This window comes from Protopterus annectens, chromosome 11.part0, assembly GCF_019279795.1.
Source record: "Protopterus annectens isolate FY-2018-M chromosome 11.part0, PAN1.0, whole genome shotgun sequence".
Taxonomy (NCBI): domain Eukaryota; kingdom Metazoa; phylum Chordata; order Ceratodontiformes; family Protopteridae; genus Protopterus; species Protopterus annectens.
The window spans coordinates 66481846-66506410 of NC_056745.1; the positions used below are offsets into that span (position 1 = coordinate 66481846).

Consider the following 24565-nt stretch of genomic DNA (forward strand, 5'->3'; position numbering starts at 1 on the left):
ATTCCCTTGGCAAGGAGTTGTTCCAACCAGAAGAATTCCATAACAACCCTTGCTATATGGTGGTCAAAGGTGAGGGCATGTAAACCCAGGCTCCCAGGTCTATAACTCCATTTTCATATGGAAGTGGGGTAGTATCAATCCTATATGTTGGGATATGGTCCGTCTGCCAGATGCAATAATGTTTTTACCTTTAATTTAAGCCCATTTTCAATACACTAGTTTGTATCTATCGTTGACCAGGTTAGTCCCACTAAGATAGTGGCCTCTTTTCAAGAGACCAGAAGTCCCGAGGTGGTATTTACATTGCAGGGGAAAATTTGACCAGGGAATTAGGGAGCTTCACATACTCTTTTCAATAGGTGCCGTGGCATCTTTTACATCTACCTAAACTACCACCAATTCCAGCAGATGGGACCTTGGTTTAACATCTCATCCAAAGTACAGCATACTCAAGAGTGCAGCACACCCCTAAAGCTGAACAACAGGGTCAGTAATTCAGTCAACTAGAGTGAGAACAGAACCCACAACCTTCTGTTCTTCCAACACCAAAGCAGAGTGTGCTACCTGTTCAGCTATACACACCAGGCCAAGTGTAAGCTCTTGTTGGAAGATTTTTGTGTCCAACGGGATTTGATAAAACTTTCCAGGCTGCAATCAACCTCAAACTTGATAAGCCATAGTCTCGTTTTTAGTTTGCAGGTCAGAGAAATAAATACAGAACAAAAAGAGTTGTAACACTGAACTCTGTGGGACACCTGTGGTCATCTTCATGTTCACTGCTGCTACCCCCACCACCTGCACTGTGTTGGTTCTATCTTTTAAACAAACTGCTTTCCATCTTACCACAGAGATCTAACTGTAATGCATTCAGTTTAAGTTATACTAGTAAGGGGGATGGTTTCAAATGCCTAGGCCTGATCAAGGTAAGATGTGCGTACAGTGCAACTGCTGTCAACAGTTTGTGTTACCTTCTCACAAAAAATTAACCAGGTTCATTAGACAGGATCTACCTTGCACCAAACCAAGACTTGTCAGGATGACGGGCCTACAGTTTCCTGAGTTTGTATGGCATTACCAGTCCTGTACACCATACTACCAGGACTGAGCTTGTGCAGCCATACTCCGGGTAAACAGACTATGTACAGGTTCTGCCAAAGCGTGCTTCGTACTGTTTATTAAACCATTACATGTTATCTAGTCACATGCAGGAAGTGTTTTTGTCTTGAGAAACATTTTCAGCACATGTTCTTTAGTGATGGGGGAATGAATGCTACAAGGATCGCAGGACTTTGGATAGTCATCTCAAGAGTGAAATTTGCAATAAAGTTACTTACTAGGATACTGGCAATGTCCACAACCCATAAAGGTTTTGTCATTTAGTATGATTTCTGTACATTGTTGAGTGTTGTTTCTTAGTTTTCTAACATAAAACTTAAAGGAGGATTTGTAATTGTCCTTGACTTCAGATGCCAACCTGAATTCATGGGCTGCCTTGCTAGATCAAATAGCTTTTTTTTTTTTTTTTTTTAATTCTTACTCAAAATCTTAATATTGTCCCTCACTTGACTGCCTTCAGCTGTACTGTGTACTTTTGTTTTTTTTTTTTTTTTTTTTTTTACTGCAGATGTTACTTACATATGTGAATCACCAGAATGGTTTGCTTTCAAGTTTCCAATTGTATTTAGTTCTGGATGGGACTACAGATAATATACATTTATTTATGTTGGCATAAAACTCCTTGGCAAATTTATCTGCTGAGGTGATGTCTGGGATGCTACTATTATAAGCTAATATACAGACTTTCTTATAGAAAGTAAGAAGGTTTGCATGCTTGAAATCCTCGAATTCTGATGGGAGTTACCAAGGTCATGAATATTTTGTCCTCTAGCAATCTGGTCCACCAAATTGTATTTACCAGGTCTAAAAACTTCTAAGCATAGCCCTACGTTGGTTGTCTAGGTACTCAGGTCAAATGATGACTAGTTAGTTAGTTTCCCAGAATGAGGATACTCTCAGTTATGGGGATTTCATCCATGATATTTAGGAACCAAACATGAAATTCCAGGGTTATTGAGGGGCATCTGTAACCACAGATGAATTGATAATTGATTTAATGTTATTTGGAGTTCAGGAATTTCAACTTGTGGGTCTCTGACAAACATGGACATGCTGCCAAAGCTCGCTTAGTTTGAAGGTGTGGTAGGCACTAAGCCCAGGTATGGAAGGAGGGCTTTAAAAACATTTAAACCAGGATGACTTCCAAATGCAGAAGTGCCACATGGTCTGGCAGCTTGGACTTCTTGCATGGAGCAGAGCTACCTCATTTGCTATTGTTTGGATACTTGTAGGTTTGCTACACTGGAATGTTCATTAACTGAACTTTACCTTAAAAAAAAAAAAAAAAGGAAAGGCTTTAGCCATTATGCAGAAGCCTTGTAATGAGAGGTGCAGACTATTCTTAGCCAAAGAAGTAGGACTATCAAGCATCTTGTTCCATGCTGCCACATACTGGATACCCCTAGAACGACACCAATTATTTACCAGTTTTTGAAGTTAAATTTTCTTTGTACAAAGGCATCACCAGTTGAGGAGAAAGGAATTTTCTACTCTGTATCATAATCCTGCCTGCATTTATGACATGCAGAGAGAGACATGTCTCTGCAGCTCCCTCAAGGTTTTTCGCCCCAAGCCATTTACCCCCAAATGCACAACTACTATATCACTGGAGATAAATTACAACCCTTGTTTAGAAGATTATGTTCACCACTGTGCCTGCCAGCCATCAAGAAAGAAAATCATTTCAGTAGACATCATTCAGGCAGTCATGAGATCTGCTTTTGCCCTCCCTAGCATCCTGGCTATGGACAACATTTATGATGGTCCTAATCCCCATCCCCTGGGCAAGGGGATAAGTGACCTGCACCACTGCAGGACTCAAAATGCCATCACATGGACTCACACTTGTGTATGCAGATTATGAAAGCAACCATCCATCTGTAACTTAATGAGACAACATCCAGCTCGCCTTCAAGGAGATTGGAGCACTTCACAGTTGGCTTCATCCTGTCCCCCCCCCCCCCCCAAGACAGACACACCCATCCTCACCCACCAGTTCCATTGGTCTCTTGGACCACTAAATCTATCCCAGGTCACCTTTGCTGCAGTCAGAGCTTTATCCAGCTGCATTACTGGTGCTGTCCCAGTACAGGCTTTTTCCTGAAAGCTGTTCCCACCCCTACCATATTACTGGTGGGGAATAAAGTCCAACCAGCTAAAAATATTCATGTTTGAACCTGTATCTTAAAATGACCATGATGTAAAAGTTATTCCCTACAAGACTCAGTTAACCCAGGTAATTCCAGCTCTGCAGTGAAGTACATTTTATACAGTAAAAAATGCATCCTCTATTTGTAATATATTTTCTAAAATAATCAAGTCCTGAACTACTATGAAGTTAAAAAGCTGCTACGCTTATGTGGAAAAGAGCATCTGTGAAGCTGGCATGGCACAGTACAAATCTATATTTTACTGACTGGCTGGTTTGCTAGCTGACCTAACATATGAAGAAACTGGACTATTAGACAAGATCCAACAACACTACTGAAATGGGAGTATGAACATGATATACACATAAAATGCAAACAAATACGAGTTCTATAGACTTAAAATGCAAATAAAGTTGTGTGTGCATGGTGATAAAGGAATAACCTCATTTTCCCCACTATACACTGCAGAAGCAGAATAGTGATGCAAAATCTAAACCTGTGCTACAACTTTGCTTCATCTTTCAAAATCTCAACCTGTGCTACAACTTTGTTTCTGCATTTTGCATTCTCCATAGTGCCTGTGATGGGAAGGGTCTGAACTGCCAAACTGCCACAAAACAATCTACAGAGGTACAGTCTTTCAAACCATACACTGATTATCAAAACGTGTATAAAGGAAGAAGGTTACTGATCCTAAGATTGTACAGCAAATGCACACTATTGACTTGGTTATGATAGGACTGACTTCCCCCAAAATAATCCTTACAATGAAAAACTACAGAGTTGCGTTAACATCACTAGACAGGTGAGATTTCACTCGCATTGTTCTCAGCTTAATTCTTTTCAGTGCAATCGTGTCAACAGCGAAGAGTTGGTCACAAATATTTTTCATGCGCATGCATGCACACACCGTTCCCAATACCGTTCCAGTATGCACACGCTTTTCATGCTCTCCTGGTGCATTCTGCCATGAGCCAAACTTGCACTAAGGATTCAATTACTAAAAACACTCTTGAGGGCAAAACACATCAACTTAGCTTAGAGCTAAGCAGCCTTTCTTCAAAAAGTTGCATGCAGCAGTCTTAATTTATCAACGTCATAAGGTTACCCTTAGAAGCCAATAAATAAAAACACCAACAAATGGATTAAAGATATACTTAATAGAACTGAAGGAAAAACATGCACACAAACATATTTATGACTGCATAGGGAATAATAATAAAATAAGACTGCAAACAAATGGCAATAGAATAATACTGTGTGTAAATGATATTACCACACTCCAGCGAACACTATAGTCTAGCTACCACGGATTTTCAATAATTAATTATTCAATAGCTGCAAGAGACGCACACACCATATTAAACTCTGGAGATAACCAGCTTCAGAAAACCAAACTTGTAGTCTTCTTCCTCTACCATCCAAGTTAATATGCTTTACTGTTTCGGTTTTCAACAGTCCATCAAAACAATAACCCAAAACAAACAGGAGAGTACAGTAATTCTAGCTTTACATCCTCTGAAAAATTACCAGTTTCCCCAATTCCAAACAGCAGTCCAAACAAAGACAAAAACAACTGTAGTTCAACATCCCTTGCAGGTTAGTGCTTCACATCAAAATACATTTTCTTTTTTTTTTTTTTAACCAATCTGCTTAGAACACACTATTTCCAAAAAGGTAACGGTCCTTTTGGCAAGAAAACATTACACTTTGTGATGTTTTACAACAGTAAAACACCCCCCCTGGCCGTTTCGAGCAGGAATGGGCGTGGCCAGATTGACTGACATGACTAATGGCTGTAATGTAGCAGGCAAATGATGCATGGCTGACATGTCATGCAGATTTGCCTGTGACATTATGACTATTCGTTGGCGAATTCTTCCTAAAAAGTTGTGTGATCTCAGAGTTGGTTTTATTTATATTTATATACAGGGGGGTGCAGGGAGGCTTGCCCCCCCGCCCAGCAAAAATCACAGGAAAAAAAAAAAGTAACATTTGTGAGCTTGAGTATCAGCTTACCAGAAAACAATGCGTTTGCAAACCGTATGCATAGGATATCTGCACATTTTGTCAAAACGGATTAAAAGGGCAGGGAAAAAAGTAATTATGAGCTAGACCGTCTAGAGTATCAAACTGTAGAGAACACAAATTCTGTACATGCTAAACTATTAAAATCCACAAAACTCCAAAATAAAGCATTAGATGCCACAAACTGAACATTTGTAAAGTAATATGAACGTTTCCTTTCATATGCTGTACATTGCAGAACCTGAACTTACTTAGTATGACATGAACACTAGGAGAAAAAACATATTACGCTAGTCAGTATAACCAGCCATCTACTTAAAAATGTTCCCATTTGTATGCTTACCAAATGACGGAAATACCAGATGAATATTCATGCAGACTACCTGTCTTCATGTTTATTCAAGTCTGGAGAAAAAAAATGGCCATGTACAGACTGTTGGGCAGGCCTTGCTACTACGCATGGGGGGGGGGGGGGGTACTGTTGTAAAACAATGTCAACACATCTTAAAGAAATGGTTCCATTTTGGTAATATGTAGCTGCATCATTAATTACAGAAAATTATACATTTCACAGACCTAATACACAACTCCTGACATTACCTTCCACAAGCTTCTTGTGCTACTGCAGACTATCCACATGACTTCCACACAATTGTGAATCTACATTATACGGCACACTGACTATACGGGGTCTTGCACCTGTGCTGCTTGAAGACATTACACGGCTCTAAAATGGTTAAAATTTGTTTGCACTGCCTCTGTGGACAGGCTGTATCTGGAAGGGGACATTGGCACAGCTCAATAACTAGTTAAATGCATGCATATACATACGTTTATAGGACTGCAATATGAATACAAGAATGAAACAGGGATATAAAAGCTTGTGGAAATGTGTCAAGGATTCTGCACTTGGGCTAGCAGAAAAAAATGATTAGATGCTAGCATATGCCTGCTACTTTGAGACATAGAAGCTTTTTTAGTACAGCAAAAGCATCAGCTGCATTTTCCAGGCTTCAGCCTAGTACCAGCTAATCTATCCTCCTCTCAAACTACTGCAAACCAATAAAGTCAAAGTGAACTTTGTCATTCAGACTTCATACAACAGTGCAAACAATGAAATTTCATTTCTCTGGACTCAATGTGCAAAACATCACATCACAAGAAGCAGTACAACAGACATTACTACATCACAGCAAACCATTACAGACATAACACCCAAAACATTTTACGAATCTAAAAACAGTACATTATTGCACAGAACTCCAACAGTTATCAGTATTGCACAAGAAGGCTAGCTTCACATTGGTTGGTTTATTACACCAAAATATGAGTGGAGAACAGCATTTGAGTTATTGCACAAAAATATGAGTTATCAACACAGATATCTGCTACACCTAATGGCCATCATGCATGTTGTTAGTACAGTTTAGTAGCCTGATGGCCTGTGGAAATACACTCTTACTGAATCAGGCGGTTTTGCACCTCATACTGAGAAAGTGGTTGCCAGAAGACAGGAAGCAAAACAATCCATGGGCAGGGTGAATAGAGTCCCTAACTCTTTTAGTGGCTCTGCTGAGACATCCAGACAAGTATAGGTTCTGAATAGATGGAAGAGAGGTCTTAATTTTCTGGGACGTTTTTCACCACCCTTTGGAGAGACTTCTGATCCAAAGCAGAGCAGTTTCCTAGGTCTTACAGAAAGACTGTTTGACAAGATGCTTTCTGTAGTGTCCCTGTAGAAGGTTGAGAACAGGAGGTGGAAGGTTTGCTCTTCCCATTCTTCGCAAAAAATGGAGATGCTGTTGCACCCGCGTGACAATGGAATGTGTTTATGGACCATGACAAGTCCTACACAATATGTACCCCCTAAGAATGTGGTGCTTTTTAACCTCTCCGTTGTTTCTCTATGGATTGTGAGGGAAAGGTGCAGTCCATGGTTCCTTCTGACGTCAATTATCTCCTTGGTCTTGCTTACATTCAGTGCCAGGTTGTTGTTGTTGTTGCACCACACAATCAAGTTGGTTAACCTCCTCTCGGTAGGCTATTTCATCACCACTGCTGATGAGACCCATAACTGTTGTGTCATCTGCAAACTTTATTACGTTATTTGAACTGTACCTGGCAATGCAGTCATGCGTCAGCAAAGTGAAGAGCAAGGGGCTCAAGACACAACCCTGAGGTATCCCAGTGTTCATAATGATGCTCTAAGAGGTGTTCAACACCTACTATCTGGGGTCTATGAGGAAGTCTAGTATTCAACTGCACAGTGGGGTGCTGATACCAAGCTGAATTCCTTATCAGATGCTGGGAGATGACTGCGTTGAAGGCAGAGCTGAACTCTATAAATAGCATACACACATAGCAGTTTTTGTTTTCCAGGTGGGCCAGAGATAAGTGAACTTCCAATGAAACAGTGTCTACAGTGGAGTGATTAGATCTGTATGCAAACTGGAGTGGATCAAAAGTTGCAGGAAGTCTTGATGTTATATACTCCTTGGCAAGCCTTTCAAAGCACTTCATTACAGTGGAGGTGAGAGTGTCATTGAGGTTTGATGGTGGAGACTTCTTGGGCAATGGTATGACGGTTGTGCTTTTAAAACATTTGGGTACGATGGCCTGAATCAAAGAGGTGTTTAAGATACAGTAAGGACATCAGTCAGTTGATCAGCACAGTGCCCAGAGAACCTGCCCCAAAATGTCAGGTCTAGCTGCTTTCCTTGAGTTTACCCTGCGTAAGGTCATCCGAACTTTGGCTGGGTTGAGACAGAGCACTTAATCATCCTGGCTGTCAGAGACTTTTGTTGCTGTTGTGTTCTTTTCCTCAAGCCGGCTAAAATATATGTTGAGCTTGTTCAGAAATTCAGTGTGTCAACACACTGAGAAGAAGAACACACTGAGAAGAAGAGATCAACTATCCATGCTAGAGCTTATGGCAGGGGAGAAGACCCTTAGCATATTACAGAGTTCTGTGGGTACCATAAGCAGTCCAAGCCCACTGGTGGGTTTGTTACTCCAAGTAAAGTGCACACAAACAGGTCTTTAGTCAAACATGCTTTCAAAGCTTCAAGTATGCCCAGAACCCAGTTAAATGCTGGAACAGCACTGCTCTGATAAGTCTACTCCTTCAAGCAGTCCTCCAACAATGTAGGTGATAGATGAACCCCCGGTCACCATAAATGTAGTGTAAAACCCTATGCCAGTGGACCAATCAGACTGCATATGCTTCTAATGAAACATGCCAAAGGAATCTAGCAATAAGGTTCTGAAACAATGTTTTGCTGACTGATGAAAACTGCAAAGGGAAGTGTGATACAAAATTATAATGCACAGTGGAATAAGCAGCTATACGAAGTACACGAGGCAGGGTTGAATACTGAATAACATTAAAATGGCTCTGAATCAACAAGCAAAGAAAAAAATTAAAGAAAGAACGGTGAAAGAAGCCAGCCTTCCTAACCTCTTGAGAACAGACAGTGACACACTGCCAGGATACCACAAATGAAACAGAAGTCTGTGGGCAGTCTGTTTTGGTCACAAATCCTCCAGTTAGTTCACATAGTTCAGCCATCACAAAAATACAGTTTCAGGTGCTTTTGCAAATAGTTTATAGATAGATTGCACTAATGCCCCTAAAAACACACTCCAGTACTAAAAACTAAAATTGTTCAGTCCAATTAGCATGACTGGTTTCATGTAATTATTTTAACTCTACCACATTATACCCCCAAACATTCAGATTTTCATAATCCCCTTAGTTTGCTAGCAACCTGATCACAAAATACACAAAGCAATGCAATAGCCCCTCAATGCAAAAATAAACTCAGACCCTTTTCAGCAGCCTAAATATACCTTGTTTCATGCATTAACTACAGGCACCTATAAACACAGTGCTATCGACCAGTAGCAAAATAAACAGCCAACTATATGATGACACACAGCTGTTCATCAACAGCATTTTCAAAGGTCTCAGTGCCTGGTAGCCATTGCGTGGGAGCTACACAAATGAATTTCTATATACTTGGACAAAATACCTGCCTAGGCCAACATCTGAAAACCAACAGGTTTACTTGAACTTTTCATGGTGTAGTCAGATCCGCATATCACACAACTGAGACCAGTAATGTAGTTTCGGGAACATCAAATCAATATGGTAAAACCCTGTAACAGGTAGCCAAAGTTCCAAGACACTGACTGCAATGCAATATCCTTTTCAGAACCAAGTATCTGATCAAATACTATTGATACGAAAGAAGTAAACTACTAGAATTAAAAAAAAATTAGCTTAAAAAACAAACACTCTCCATATAAAAGGTGCATTCTACAAGCAAAGTCACAATGATCAAAGATACATAAATTTACAGACAAGTCTAATGTGATAGAGCCTACCTAAAAGCAGATTCCCAAAAGCAGTTCATTCCACACACACCAGAGGGCAGCATCCAATAGGGATTCCAAAAAGAGAGAGAGCGCTTCTCACACCTAACAAGGCAAAAAACAGTTCTGCATCAGACAGAAAGCCATGGCCCTTCCAAAACAAATTCACTGCTATACTCCATGAAGACCTACTGCAATAGCAAATATTGTATTACTACATTAACAGATTCTAAGCATTTGTCAATACAAATTACTCTAAAAACAATGACCATCTTAAAAATTGCAACAAATATAAAATATGATTTACAGGTACCAAAAAAACATAGTGCCCCATACTGGCCAGACTCAAAATTTCTTAGCTAAAATGCCAGACTTTTGAAGAGGTCAGGTCCATAATGCTACCCCTCCCTCCTATTCCTCAAAACCAGACTTCCTAGCTAAACTCTGGCTCTCTTCTTGCACAACATCAGGATAAACTAGATCCCTGAATGCGAAAAAAAAATACCTATCCATACCTTTCACCTCCTTACTTTCCCTTCTCTCACTTCCTTACGTCTATCAATTTTTCCCCTGACTTTCTCCCTAATATACCATAAGCCTGCTTTTCTCTCACTTTGTATTGCAATTCCTGTTTGTATTACACTAACTTACATTCAATTTCTCTGCAATCTGGCTAAAATTTCTCTATTAAATCATTGCCCTATAACGTGCATCTATTCTTAACCGAGGTTTTCACATTATGTCTAATTTGGTATAATTATTTAAACCATTTTTTTTGTATTAAGACTGTAAAATTATTGTTCTTCAAATGTTTTGTAATACTTAGGAGCTTTTCTCCCAAGACACCTGCTGAAAATGGGCTCCTATTCAGTCGGAGTTTCCCAGTAAGCAAATAATAAAATAAATAAATAGGCCCTATAGAATATCATCTGCATCTTAACTACTACTCCTTGTTGAATGTTTTCATTATCCAATTTTGTGAACCACATACAAAAATCCCAGCCACACTGCCATCGTACAAGTACAAGGCGGAAACGGCTGTATAAAAGAAAGGCCATACACAACTTCGACACTGTATTTTGTAATGGGTAGATAACAGACATTTCAACTGTCCCTTTATCAGTAGTAACCTGGGAAGCAGAAAACAATGTCCATCTGTTTAACATTTAGTTAATATAAAAGGAGATTCAATTTAGAAAGTGAATGTTGTATAATCAAAAAAAGAAAACCCTAGCAGACTAATAAAGGTAGTGGATCCCTTGAAAATGTATGATTTCCTTAGTTCTCTTTACCTGGATTTGGTATCAAGCTAAATGTTAGAGAGGAAATTACAAAGCAAATACTCAGCTGGAGCGCCTTCTGTGGGGAGTCTGCATGTCCTCCCTGCGGTCGAGTGACGTTTAAAAAGACAAGCAGGTAGGTGCGTGCATAAATGGGCGTGCCTTCTTTGAAGGTTGGGCTGGCACCTTGGCACCGTAAAAATCTGCCAATCATTAGCGGACCGGAGTTCCGCTGTGGTGACCCCTAACCGGGAAAAGCCGAAAGACATTAGTTAACAGTTCTGACTCAAACAGTGACCACTGAGATGGAGAAAGGTGTGGTGGCAGGTAGGAGACTTAAGTAAAAGTGCTCTAAGTGGGAGAAAAACTTGGCAAAAATGGAAGGAAAGATACTGAAATGAGATGTGCAGTCCTGAAGACATTAAAGGCAGTACAGAACAGAATACCAACACATGGAGTTTAGAAGACATTCTAGTTAGACCCACCCTGTAATCGCCAAAGTACAAATGCAGTTGATATGGGATTTTTGATTTTTTTTAAGCTGCACAGACATAGCAATCATTGAGAGACAGTTCTTAATTTCTGCTGGAAGGCACTCACACACAAGATCTTCAAGGAGATCACAGTCAGCTGAACAGGTAGTCTAGAAAATCATAGCTTACAGAAAAAGATTAGAGTAAAAGCCAATCTACTGAGAGACTGCCTTCCATGATCCATTGTTGCAGTAAAATATTCAGCAAACCACTCTTACTTGAGGTATTCCTTTCGTTTTCAGGCTGCAATCCATAAAACACATCCAAAACAGTTTGTCTTTTCGGCTTTTCCAGGTTAGGGGTCACCACAGCGGAACTCCAGTCCGCTAATGATTGGCAGTAGATTTTTTTTTATGGTACCGAGTTGCCAACCCGATGCCCAACCTTCAGCGAAGGCACGCCCATTCACGCATGTCTCTCGGAGGCCACTCTACTACGGGGAGGACATGCAGACTCCAAAATAGTAATCCTGAGAAATAGACCAAAGTGAAAAAACAACTGTATTGCAAAAGCGTTTAAAACAAAAGTTTACCAAACAAAAGCATCTCCAAAAGACAGCAAAAGTAGGTAACACGTGATAAAAAACCACATACAGTGCACTGAAGCAGCACAGCAAAGAATTCCTGTATGCATAACCGGCGTTAGGCCCCCTGCCGCACCCACCAAACCCGCGGTCACAGGGAGCTCCCGATTATCTCCCCGCATGCGAGGGCCCCCACATTAAGCAGTCGCAGGTTTCTCCATCTTTTCTGCTCCTTGCCTCTTTAATTTAGCGTCATCACGCAATTCTGTTTTTTTTTTTTTTTTTTTTTTTTTTTAAAAGAACTTGCTTCCTTGACTGCTGCGGCCAATCAGGTCCCTTGCTTCACTTGAAAGCTGCACTCAATCAGATCCGCTTCAGTGAAGCTACAGACCCGATTGGCTGCAGCAGTTAAAGACGCAAATTCCAGTTTTCTGACCGGCTTTGCTGTAACCTGTGGTCTGTTGGGTCAGTTCTATGGATCATCAGTGTTAGGCATACCTCTGAACTGCCAGTTTTTTAATAATGTCCACATTTTTGCTTCATATTTTAGTTTGTTCTTCGTAAAATTTGTGGTTTTCTTCACTAAATAATGGCAGAGATTTACATTTCAGACTTTACATCCTTCAGAAAATGCAGGCTAAAGCAAAGCCTGAAGGCAAGTTTGCAACTTTATATGAGCAATATTTAAAAAGTGTCCCTATTTTTAAGGCTTTATACCCCCATTATTTGGGGCTTTGTCCACATTTTTCACACTAATTGAGAGGTGTGGTGTGAGGATGGATGGAGAATGCAAGTTTTTCTGGAAAGACTCTGGGACCAGCAAAGCAGCTGTATTTTAACTGCCCTTGTAAGAGCAATTTCTAAAAGATCTGAGAAACTGCCCTTTTGAGGGAAATTTTAAAGGGGCTGAACTGGTCTGTGTGTAGGAGAAGTAAGAAGAGGATTAATACCAGCCTTGTATCAACTGCAGAAAAGGTAAGTTGCTGGGTTTATTTTTAACTTTATTTTTTGCTGGGGGATGGTAAGGAAACCTGTGGAGAAGAATTGTATAGCTTTTTTCTGCAGAGTTCTTATGCTGATGATTTTTTTTTTTTTTTGGGGGGGGGGGGGGTAGACTTGTGGTTGTAAAACATTTTTATTTTACCTATGGCCAGAATTCTTCTGCTAAGAGATTGAGGAAGGAAAGTTTGTCTGCAATTAATGTTCAGATCTGTAGTAGTTTTTTTAGCTAGTCTTACATAAGAATATTCATTAATGCATTTTTGTTTTGCATACAATGGTGCCGAAATATTGGTAGTGGGGGGATAGTGGCTGTGAGAATGCTGCAGAATGTACAGATGTTTTAATGTACACCAATGCAAACCCTGTTCTACTAGCATGTTTTATGCATACAGACAGTGTTTACAACTATGCCTGATGCTACACTTTTGTTTTATGATAATTTTTTGCCTTGTCCACAATTATTGTGCTGAGAGGTTGGGAGGGGAGTCAGCAGCTGTGAGAATGTTGCAGAATGAACAGCTGTTTTAATATATGCTAATGCAAACCCTGTTATACCAATATTGTGTATACCGGCAAGGTTTACAACTATCCCTGATGGTACGCCTTTGATCTATGACCGTTTTTTGTTTTGTCTGGAGTTATTGTGCTGACAGGCTGGTGGGAGGGGGTTACGGGCTGTGAGAATGTTGCGCAATATTCAGATGTTTGCCTGGTATTTGCCTCTTTTCATTAAAACATGTGGGGTTACGCAATGCATTTTACTGCAAAATCTGTTATTCCAGCATCTTGGTTTACTCAAACATTGTTTTTTAACGTTACGCCTTTGTGTTTTTATTTTGCTTTCACTTCATCCAGATTTATTGTGCCGAGACACTGGGGGGTAGGGGCTCTGAGAATGTGTGCCAATGCAAACCCTGTTCTACTACAGAAGTTGATCATAGCAAAGTTTCAAGCTATTCCTCATGTTACACCTTTGTTCTGCCATTTTGTGGGGGGAGGCTTTATCTGTAATTGTTACACTGAGAGGTTAGGAGAGGGGTAGGGGCTGTGAGAATGTTGCACAATGTTTAGATGTTTGATCTGTGTTTTTACTCATCAAAAATGTGGATTCACACAATGCATGCTACTGGAAAAATCTGTTATTCTTTATTAGTTCATAAGCCCAGTGTTTTAAATCCTTAATGCTACGTCCTTGTCTTTTTAATTTTTTTTTTCTGTTTTTACCTGCTCTAGAACTGTGCTGAGACTTTTTTTTTTTTTGGGGGCTATGAGAGTTCTGCAGAATGTACCGATTATTTTAATGAATGCTAATACAATCTCTTGTCCACATATTTGCAGATGATATTCGGATTTGTAGTAAGAGTAGAGACCAGGTTGAGGAGGAGATATGCTCTAGAGAGTAGAGGAATGAAGGTCAGCAGGACTAAGACAGAATATATGTGTGTGAATGAGAGGGAGGATAGAGGAATGGTGAGGATGCAGGGAGTAGAGCTGGCGAAGGTGGATGAGTGTAGATGCTTGAGATCAACAGTTCAGAGTAATGGTGGGTGTGGAAGAGAGGTGAAGCAGAGAGTACAGGCAGGGTGGAGAAGAGAGTGTCAGGAGTGATTTGTGACAGACTGGTACCAGTCATAGTGAAAGGGAAGGTCTACAAGAGGGCAGTGAGACCAGCTTTGTTATATGGGCTGGAGACGGTAGCATTGACAAAAAGGCAGGAGTCAGAGCTGGACGTGGCAGAGTTAAAGATGTTTGCACTGGGTGTGATGAGGGTAGACAGGATTAGGAATAAGTATATTAGAGGGTCAGCCCAGGTTGGATGGTTTGGAGACAAAGCCAGAGAGGCGAGATTACATTGGTTTGGACATGTGCTGAGGAGGGATGCTGGGTATATTGGGAAAAGGATGGTAAAGATGGCTCTGCCGTGTAAGAGGAAAAGAGGAAGGCCTAAGATGAGATTCATGGATGTGGTGAGAGAGGACATGCAGGTGGTTGGTGTGACGGAGCAAGATGCGGAGGACAGAAAGAAATGGAAAAAGACGATATGCTGTAGCGACCCCTAATGGGACCAGCCCAAAAGAAAAAGACAATCCCTGTTATTCTAATATCTTTCTAAGTTCATCATATCAATGTTTGCAACTATCCTTGATGTTACACCTTTATTATGCAGTTATATTCGGCTTTAGAATTATGCTGAGAGGTTAGGAGGTTGGTAGGGGCTGTGAGAATGTTACACAATGTCCAGATGTTTGTTAGTTTTGGTCTGTTCATCAAAAATGTGGGGTCACACAGTGCATGCTTATTCTAGCATCATCATTAGTTCATAATCCCAGTATTTTAAGTTCTTAATGGTCAGTCTTACTGTAGTGCTGTCTTCGTCATGTGTGGGTCTCTATGTCTTGTGTGCAAGTCTGTCTAGCTGCCTGTCCAGTAGGTGATCATTTTGCATCTGCACATGGGGGTTGTTCTAAGTTTATTTTTTAGTGCTCTAGTACGTCCATTTATGGAATATGGAGGTAGTTTTAAAAATGAGTTGGATAAGTTGAAATGTAGATTCATTATTAACTATAGAACACTTCAACCACATGGTATGAATATTGATAGTAATTTAATCTTATAAAATAACTCACTTGGGTTAGATAGGCATTATGCACTTAGTGTTAAAATAGTTTAAAGTATAAGATCATTTAAATGCTTAAATGTTAAAAACATTTAATAAGGTAAATGTTTATATTTAATTGTTTATAATGTTTCTATGGGTCTCTAAATTTGAATGTTTTAAAATGATGCTTTAAACAAAATAATTCTTTTTGAGTACTCAGCACTGCAGAATTTATGGAAAAAAATTATTTATTGGGCAATGAATTTATTGGATAATGAATTTATTGTTTAATTAAGTCTGTTTGAATGGTATACAAGGTGGGGTTTTTTGTGGAGTTAATTTATTCCTTTGAAGGCGAAAAGCCAAGGTACCAGAGAAGAATAAACGGTGGAAAATTTACCCTGCCTGCTATTTTTGAAAGCTGTGCTGTGGAGTGTTATCTTGATGTTATTTTTTGTCCTTTGTTGGACGCTTGTGGTTCGGTGTTGTATTCACTATGTCTTGTGTCTCTGTCCTGTGTGAGAGAGCCTATGTGGGTGTTTTTGTGTACCTCTGAGGGACTGGCTACCTTGATGCAGTACAGAGGCTTGCCATAATGTAACAACATTAATACTAAATGCCAGTCAGTGTGTGTGTGTGTGTGTGTGTGTGTGTGTGTGTGTGTGTGTGTGTGTGTGTGTGTGTGTGTGTGTGTGTGCTACCTTGCTGTGGTACAGGGGCTTGTCATAATTTATTGGTACTAAATTTTATTTAACATTTATTTTCTGGGTAAATCTGACTAGAACAGAGCCAATTTTCAGCTGAGGCCCAAGGAGAAATTTGCAGAAGCATGTCTTTGGAATGTGGGAGGAAACCCATGCAAGTGCAGTGAAGACATGCAAACTCTACACAGAATGCACCCCAGCTGAGAACCAAACCGGAGAATGTCTTGCTAAGGGGCGACAGTGTTAACAGCTGCACCACTGCACAGTCCCAGTCAGCGTTTGTACCATTATGAGTGGCTACCTTGCTGTGGTACAGGGGCTTGCCATAATACAACATTGGTACTAAATACCAGTCAGTGTGTACCCTGACATTTCAAGTCTTTTTAATGGTCTGAATGTAGTAACACTACACAGTGATTGCCAATTGGTGCTGCATGAGCTTTATAGGGAAGGGGGCATGACGGCAATATGGTCACACTTTTTGTATTCTCCTGGGTAGGGCCCCCAACTTGAAACTTGCTGGGGACCCCCAAAATGTTAGCACCAGCCCTGCTGACTGTATCAAGGCCACCTCCATGAAGCATAACATAGCAGCAGTTACCGACCTTCATGGAAAGAACTTTCATCTAGCCTCAACCTTTTGGATTCACTGCAACAAAAAGTGCAATGGGCTAATAAAACAAAGGAAAATGCTCAGCTAGCGGACATGCTTCCTGTCAAAACTAAGCAAGAGGTTACTGGAGTTCCCACGAAAAGGCTGAACAATAAGCCAAGTTTTCAAGCCACATGGAAATTCTTCATCCAAACACCATTACTGCATGGGCAACCCCACAGAGATACACATTTCACAGTCCACAAGGTTGCAAAACCATACACTGTACACACATTCACTGCCAGGGCACAAACACTGTTGCAAGAATAAAGTAAAAACAAAAATTGATGAAGTAAAGTCTCCCACAAAACAGATGCTACTGCAAGTCTCAAAGTAAAAGCAAACTTAACAGCTAGCACCAAGGCATTAATCCTCCCATGGCAACTGACAATAGAATCTGCGTCACTGCGTGGCATCCCATATCCTCCCTTTGCTTGGTGCATTTCCACACAAGTCTGTCAGTTTTATTTATTACTTCAGAGTACCTACAGTAATAATAAACACAAGGAACTTCACTTTTTGAAATGTATAAACCTTTGTCAGCTCTTCTCCAGATACGTGCTCGTGGTAATGGGTATGTCATCTCATCCTTTAAATTGTTACTGTATGCACTGCATGCTAACATCTCTAACTAATTTATTCGGTCTGAGGCAACATTCTTGGCCATTACATTATATCCTTTGTATGTAAAGTCATGTTGTAGTTTCTCAAACAGCTGTCTTTTCAGTTAACTGGGAACGGGTTCATATTAAAACAGCGAACTGTGTTTCATCGACACATTCAGCGAAAGCTGAAAATGTCAAACCACAGAACAGTGATTTCTTTCCTAGGGAAAGAAAATCGCTGTTCCAACCCAAAAAAAAAAAAAAAAACACACACACACATTACACACTTCCAAACACATGCCCTAACACTAATTATACCACCCCCCCCCCACAAAAAACAGTAACAACCAAACACACATATGCACGTAACCCACCCATACATCTAACGGAAAAAAAAAAAAAAAAAAAAAAAAAAAAAAAAACAGTAAACATTTTAAAACATATGTACTTATCTTAACTCACTCCCTAACCCTAAGGTCAGTAACTCTCGCACATTTACATAAACAGTTCCAAACACATACACACTAACCTTAACCCTAATTCTACACCCCCAAAAACAGAAATAAAACAGCTGAAAACACATACACACGTAACTCAACCATACATCTAACGCAAAATAAAAAACAGTAAACACTTTCATACATATGCACTTACCTTAACCCACAAGTCAGTAACTGTTGCACAATCACTCTCGGGAGCTATACCAGACAAGGGACCACACTACACTTCAGAACAGGCAAAGCAACAAAGCGGTCAAGCGACTTCTTTCCCAGGGAAAGAATTCGCTGAACAGCCACTTTGCTGTTTTGCCTGTTCACCCTACATGTGTCAACGAAAACGCATTTGACAAAATGAGGTTTTTGTCGTTCTAATAGGAACTCACTGGGAACTATTTTATCAGCTCTTAACATTAAGCCTTGAACACAACTCATTTATTCACTGAAAGAAAAACACTGATTCCCCCCCACCCTACCCATGACTTTTGCTCAGGCAATCCATTCACTGGATCAGAAGGTGGGGAAAAAATGCTAAAATGCACCATAGAGCATATAGAACCCAGTGGCTTCTAGAGGCTTAACAGACCTGGACCCCAGATTAATTATCTTCTCTCGAGTTATTATGCTACATTCATGGCCACATGCAATGTGATCTATGTCCAGTCACACACCATGTATGGACAACTCCAATTACATGCACAGTGTTTGCATTCACACCAATTTAACTGTGCTTATCAGCCAATGTCATGGCGTAGAAGGATAAAGCCCTGATTACAGTCCAGGCGACTGTTTGACTGCTGTCTCAGGCATCTGAGGCACTGGCAGAGAGGGATGGGTGTCCTCATCCTTGATAAAAGAACATTCAATTGGGTTCTCTTCAACTCTGACCCCTGGCTGAGGCCAAGGATGTGAAAGGAGGCACTGTCAAAAAAAATGGATGGATAGAGGACATTTGATAAGTTGCTGCAGAGGTGGGACAATAAGCCAGCCCATGTCTACTGTATGTCCCCACCTCAAACACCACAGCCGAAAAGTATGGTGGAAATGGAAACACAGCACAAGTAGGGGAAAAAAAAAAAAAAAAAAAAAAAAAAACACATGACAGTCCCAGGATAATTCAGTCTCCTTGTCAGCCGCAACCCTAATCAGAATAAGACCAGGCCAGAAGGAGCAGGCATACCTGATGAACTAGGACAGCCACCAGGGTACACTGAAGGTCAACCACTTGGAAGAAAAAAGTAGAAAAAAAATAAATAAAAATACGTTTGGATTGTGCTTTATTCAATTCATTCCTCTTAAAAGTACCCCATCCTCGCAGTAGTATCACCTTCACATTTCTTTAATTTCCTCACAAAAGCATGGTTTTGTAAAATATACTTTCCCATTAAAAGTAGATGTTTGAATTTTTCACTGCTGCTGTAGCGTTAGGCAGGCTAGATGAGTTTCCCTCCAAGGAAACAACCAGCCAGCTTCAAAAAGCACTGTCCCAACTTTCACACACACACACACACACACACACACACACACACACACACACACACACACACACAGACACACACACACACACACACACACACAGACACACACACACACACACACACACACACACACACACACACACACACACACACACACACACACACACACACACACACACACAGACACACACACACACACACACACACACACACACACACACACACACACACAGACACACACACACACAGACACACACACACACAGACACACACACACACACACACACACAGACACACACACACACACAGACACACACACACACAGACACACACACACACACACACACACACAGACACACACACACACACACACACACACAGACACACACAGACACACACACACAGACACACACAGACACACACACAGACACACACACAGACACACTTTCTCTCCTCTTCACTCCGACTGCTGAGTTTTAGGTTTTCCCTTCTTGAGATTAGTCAAATAGAAATAAACACTATCCTATTTTATTGTCCCAACTACAACCGTTCAGAAGAGGAATGGGGATGCAGCTACTGCAACAGTGGGGAATTTGAACATTTGTTATGGCCAGTGCAACTTACAAAACTGTACTATGTTCATCACTGCCACTGCTGCAGTCCCCTTAAGACTATATGGGTTGACTAATACAGCTTAATCAACTCGGAAGGAGAAAGGATATGGATACAGGTCCAGGAGCCCCCAGTGAATGGTCCTAGAAAAGGAATTCAGTTTGTAAGGCTTTGTAAAAGTATATACAGAGGACCATGCATCTGCTGAATACTTCTGCAGTCCACCCTCTTCCCGTAAGTCATTGAAGAAAACAAGGCTCTAGAAAAAATGTACCTTGATACTGCCTGGAATGGATTTGCCATGGTGGGAACAACAAGAGACAACAGATGAATGTTAGCCACCTAGAGATTTTCGGTTATAGAAAGAGGACATCCTGCTTTGCAATGATTAGAAAAGCTGACCAATTGGGCAGCCACAGTGGTGCAGCGGTTAGCATTGCCACCTCAGAGCAAGAGGTTCTCCAGTTCGATTCTCGGCTGGGGTGCCTTCTGTGTGGAGTCTGCAAGTCCTCCCTGTGGTCGCGTGCGTTTCCTCCGGGTGCTCCGGTTTCCTCCCACAACCCAAAGACATGCAGTAGGTGGAATGGACACTCTATACTGGCCCTAGGTGCGAGTGTGTGCCTTCTGTGGAAAGTGGGGCACCGGGCTGGCAACTTGACACTGTAAAACTCCACTGCCAATCATGAGCGGACAGATCTGCTGTGGCAACCCCTAACCAGGAAAAAAACGAAAGAAGAAAGGCTGACCAATTAGTTCTGTAAAAACCCAAGCTGCCTATGCACGTCCAAAGTATTCAGAATCTTTTCTCCCAGTTTTTTAGGTTCTGGGGAGAAAACTGAGAGACTAAAGGACTTCATTCAAAATAAATCCAAACCACCTTGGGCATGAATAAGGAGTTTGTTCTTAAAGAGACCCTATGCCTGTGGAAGAGCAGGTAGGGCTCACTCACCATGAGAGCTTGCAACTCTGATATTCTGCTATCAGATGTCACAGCAAAGACGAGTAGAGCTTTCCAAGTCAAGAATCTTATATCAGCTTGTTAGGTTAAAAAAAAAAAAAAAAAGTAGAAACACAAAGCAGAAGGCTTATGGAAAACGTAGAAATTTATTACAAGAAGATAAATGCTTTCATCTAATAAAATATTCAGACTTCAGATAATATTTAAAAACTCACACTAAAATACATTTCTAAAATCGCATGACATACCTTTTAGCTGGAAAGCAGGTAAGCTTAAAGAAACAGTATATAAAACAAACAAATGAAATACAAATTTCAAGGAACACAAAATACAACTTTTCACACTATAAGCTTTCCTTTTCAACAAGCATTTGATAGATGTAATATCACAAAGTCCCAGGGAGGGGCTGTGGCATTTAAAAATAATTGCCACCATAATTCTCTTCCGTCGATATACAATTTCCAAGGGCCTTCTCTAGGATGTTCAATTTTATTTTCAAGAACAGTGAACAAAAACAGATGTGAAAAACTCTTGAATATGCCTAAAAAGGACATTTGCAGTCTTTCCCTCATTAACTTCATAATAATGCTCATACATATGATCTTTTACCCTTCGCTTGGATTTACCGACATTAAAAACTACTACATTGTTGACAAACGTCATATGAGGGGGGATAGTGTATACTGCCAATTATATCTGCCTAAAACTAGTTCCCTTATAAAACTATGCCAGGTGCTACACCCAATTGCTTACCAAGTTCTCGATCACTGGAAATATTTAAGACAGCATGGGCCACTCAAGTCAGAACAATTGTGTCAAGGGTAGTATGAAAAAATGTGGTGCACGCTCGCAATGTCCCTTCATTTTAGTGGGGGACTGACCATTAGAGACAAGGTCATTTTTATCCAAGGAAGATACAATTGTCATAAGAGAAGGACAGTGTATGCTGCCATTTGTCAACAATGTAGTAGTTTTTATATTGGTAAATCTGAGCGAAGAGTAAAATATATATATGAGCATTATTATGAAGTTAATAATGGATAGACTATAAATGCCCTTTTTAGGCATATTCAAGAATTTCCTTCACATCAATTTTTTGTTCACGGTTATTGAAAAAATTGATAAACATCCTAGAGGAGGCCCTTGGAAATTGCACATTGAAGACAGAGATTATGGTGGCAATTTTTAAATGACACAGCCCACTCCACTCCCCAGGACTCAATAAGTGCTTATTGAAAAGGAAAGCTTATGAAAAGTAGTGTTTCGAGTTCCTTGAAATGTATATTATTTCAGTTACATTTTCTGTTTTATGTACTTTTTAATTTTACCTACTTTCCAGGTAAAAGGTATGTCATTTTAGAAGCACATTTTAGCACAAGTTTTTAAATGTTTGTTATCTGAAGAAGTCTGAATACTTTATTAGAAGAAAACACTTGTCTATTATTTTCATGTAATAAATTTCTAGGTTTCCTGTAAGCATTCCTCGTTGTGTTTCTGATTTTGAATATTTTCTTGGATTTGTTGTTGCTGTTTTTACTTTGCAGATTAAAAAAGTGAGTCTACTTCACCAGCACAAAGCTGAGCTCCAAAAGGTGGAAAAACTCATTTACAAGGATGTCTTGGGTGTAAAACTCCTTTCAGAAACTGTGTCACAACAGAGAAGAAAAGTGAATCCATGAGCAGATGTGCTGAAATGGCCGCAAGACGAATCGTTATAAAGGAATAAGACAGGCCAGAGGAAAGTAACTCTTATTTGAGCGTCAATGCTACAAAAGCATTCATGGGCCCCTGGTTATTGGTGAGGCACCAACTAGAAACATTTCTTAGACTTACCAGTATAGGATTTTATAGCAGCAGGCATTCTTGCCTTCTGTAGTACCTGCTGCACATCCTCGTGAAATAAATGTCTAAAGGGTTTTAGAAATTAATCATTCAGGGAGTCAGCTGAAGCTGATTGAGAGTGGGGTGTATCAAACTCTGTCTTGTGTGACTAGATCTAGTCTGTGAGGAAGCTTGTGGTAATTCCCCTTAGCCAATTCCAAATGAAGGCAGAACCAATGCTGCTTGGGCCAAAAAGGGGTTACCACAATGACTTTTGTAGTATCCAAACTTCAGAATTACCCTGGCTAACAGTGTAAAAGGTTGAAAGTCTCAGTGTGGGATCTGCTTTCCACAGGCGAGACAATGGTTAACTTTTTCGGACATCGGTTAGAGCAAGAAAAAAGGGGCCCCGATGGGGTACTTAGCTTTAGACGTTTTCTGCTGAAATTCAACTTCTGGTAGCGAGCGACAGGCACTCGTGCGAACTACTTCTGCTACGGGCTCCACAGCAAGAGAGACTGATGTAATGATGTTGGCTGCCTTGCCTTATAGCACTGACGACCTGATGTCAAGACTACAGGTGACTGCTTCTGGCGCACAAAAAGCAACTCTGGTATTTGGGCCGACCGAGGGCTACCACAGCAGGGGTAACCCACAGGTGATGACTGCAACAGTGAAACACAAAGATCATCATTCCCTTCCAACCCTGAAACAAAGTGTGTTTAGTTGTACATTTCGAAAGGAGGAAAGCAGATCAGTTCCTGGAAAAACCCCCATTCAAATTCCATTCATGAGGGTCTGTCCTGGTCCTGCTCAGCTTCCCTGCCTCTACATTTTGCTCTGACAGTATGGAAGATGCTTGGAGGGTTAAGGAATGCTGAAGAGCTAACTCCCACTAGATGCAGTGTCTGAAGGTTTCCTATGTCAACATATCCAGGATATATTCTTTCCACACCTTTACATAGGAGACCAGTCAGACTTATGGGTAGGTAGTTCCCAAAGTCCACTGATGAACCACCCTTGTGCAAAGGAATGACCACTACAGTCCTCCATTCAAGTGGCACAAAACCATTCTGGACGACAAGGTTAAAACAGTGACTCCAGATAGGTTGGGCTTCAGGCTATTTAGGAGGCATCCTAGAGTGTTAATGGGGCCCACTGATGTGGTGGTGTTAGTCTTGGAGAGCATATTTAGAACCTGATCCCTAATGATAGTAGGATATGCACATGAAGTGCAACACTGACAAGACTCATTTTTATCCAATGCATTAATGCAATCTATGTTGGCTTTGCTTACATTACAATTGGATGCACGCACACACACACACAATTTTGTTCCTCTTTCTCCCTGTACAACTAATGTAAGCAAAGCCAACAAACTGCATTAGGGCATTATTCACAAATCGGTACACTCAATGTTACAACTCATATGCATATTACACAAACTCTTCTTACATTACGACTTTAAATATTCCCAGAGTGTTACATTGTCCATTTAATTACACTGAACTATCAGTGTTTCTCAGTGCAAGACTTTTCAGAATCCCACCCTACATCACTGTTGCAGTAGTGTATGGCTACATGAGACGTCTGTCCCAGCTTATACAGAAAGGCAGGAGGAAACAGGACACCA

The 24565-nt window shown here is 40.5% G+C and overlaps 1 protein-coding gene across 1 annotated transcript in view; it reads right to left on the bottom strand.

The window, feature by feature from the left end:
- Nucleotides 1-24565, bottom strand: part of GXYLT1 (glucoside xylosyltransferase 1) — a 790439-nt gene that overhangs the window by 752956 nt on the left and 12918 nt on the right. Inside the window, exon 2 of the mRNA XM_044087446.1 lies at nucleotides 9681-9773. Coding sequence (XP_043943381.1) covers nucleotides 9681-9773 — 93 coding nt within the window. The remainder of the gene's footprint in view (nucleotides 1-9680; nucleotides 9774-24565) is intronic.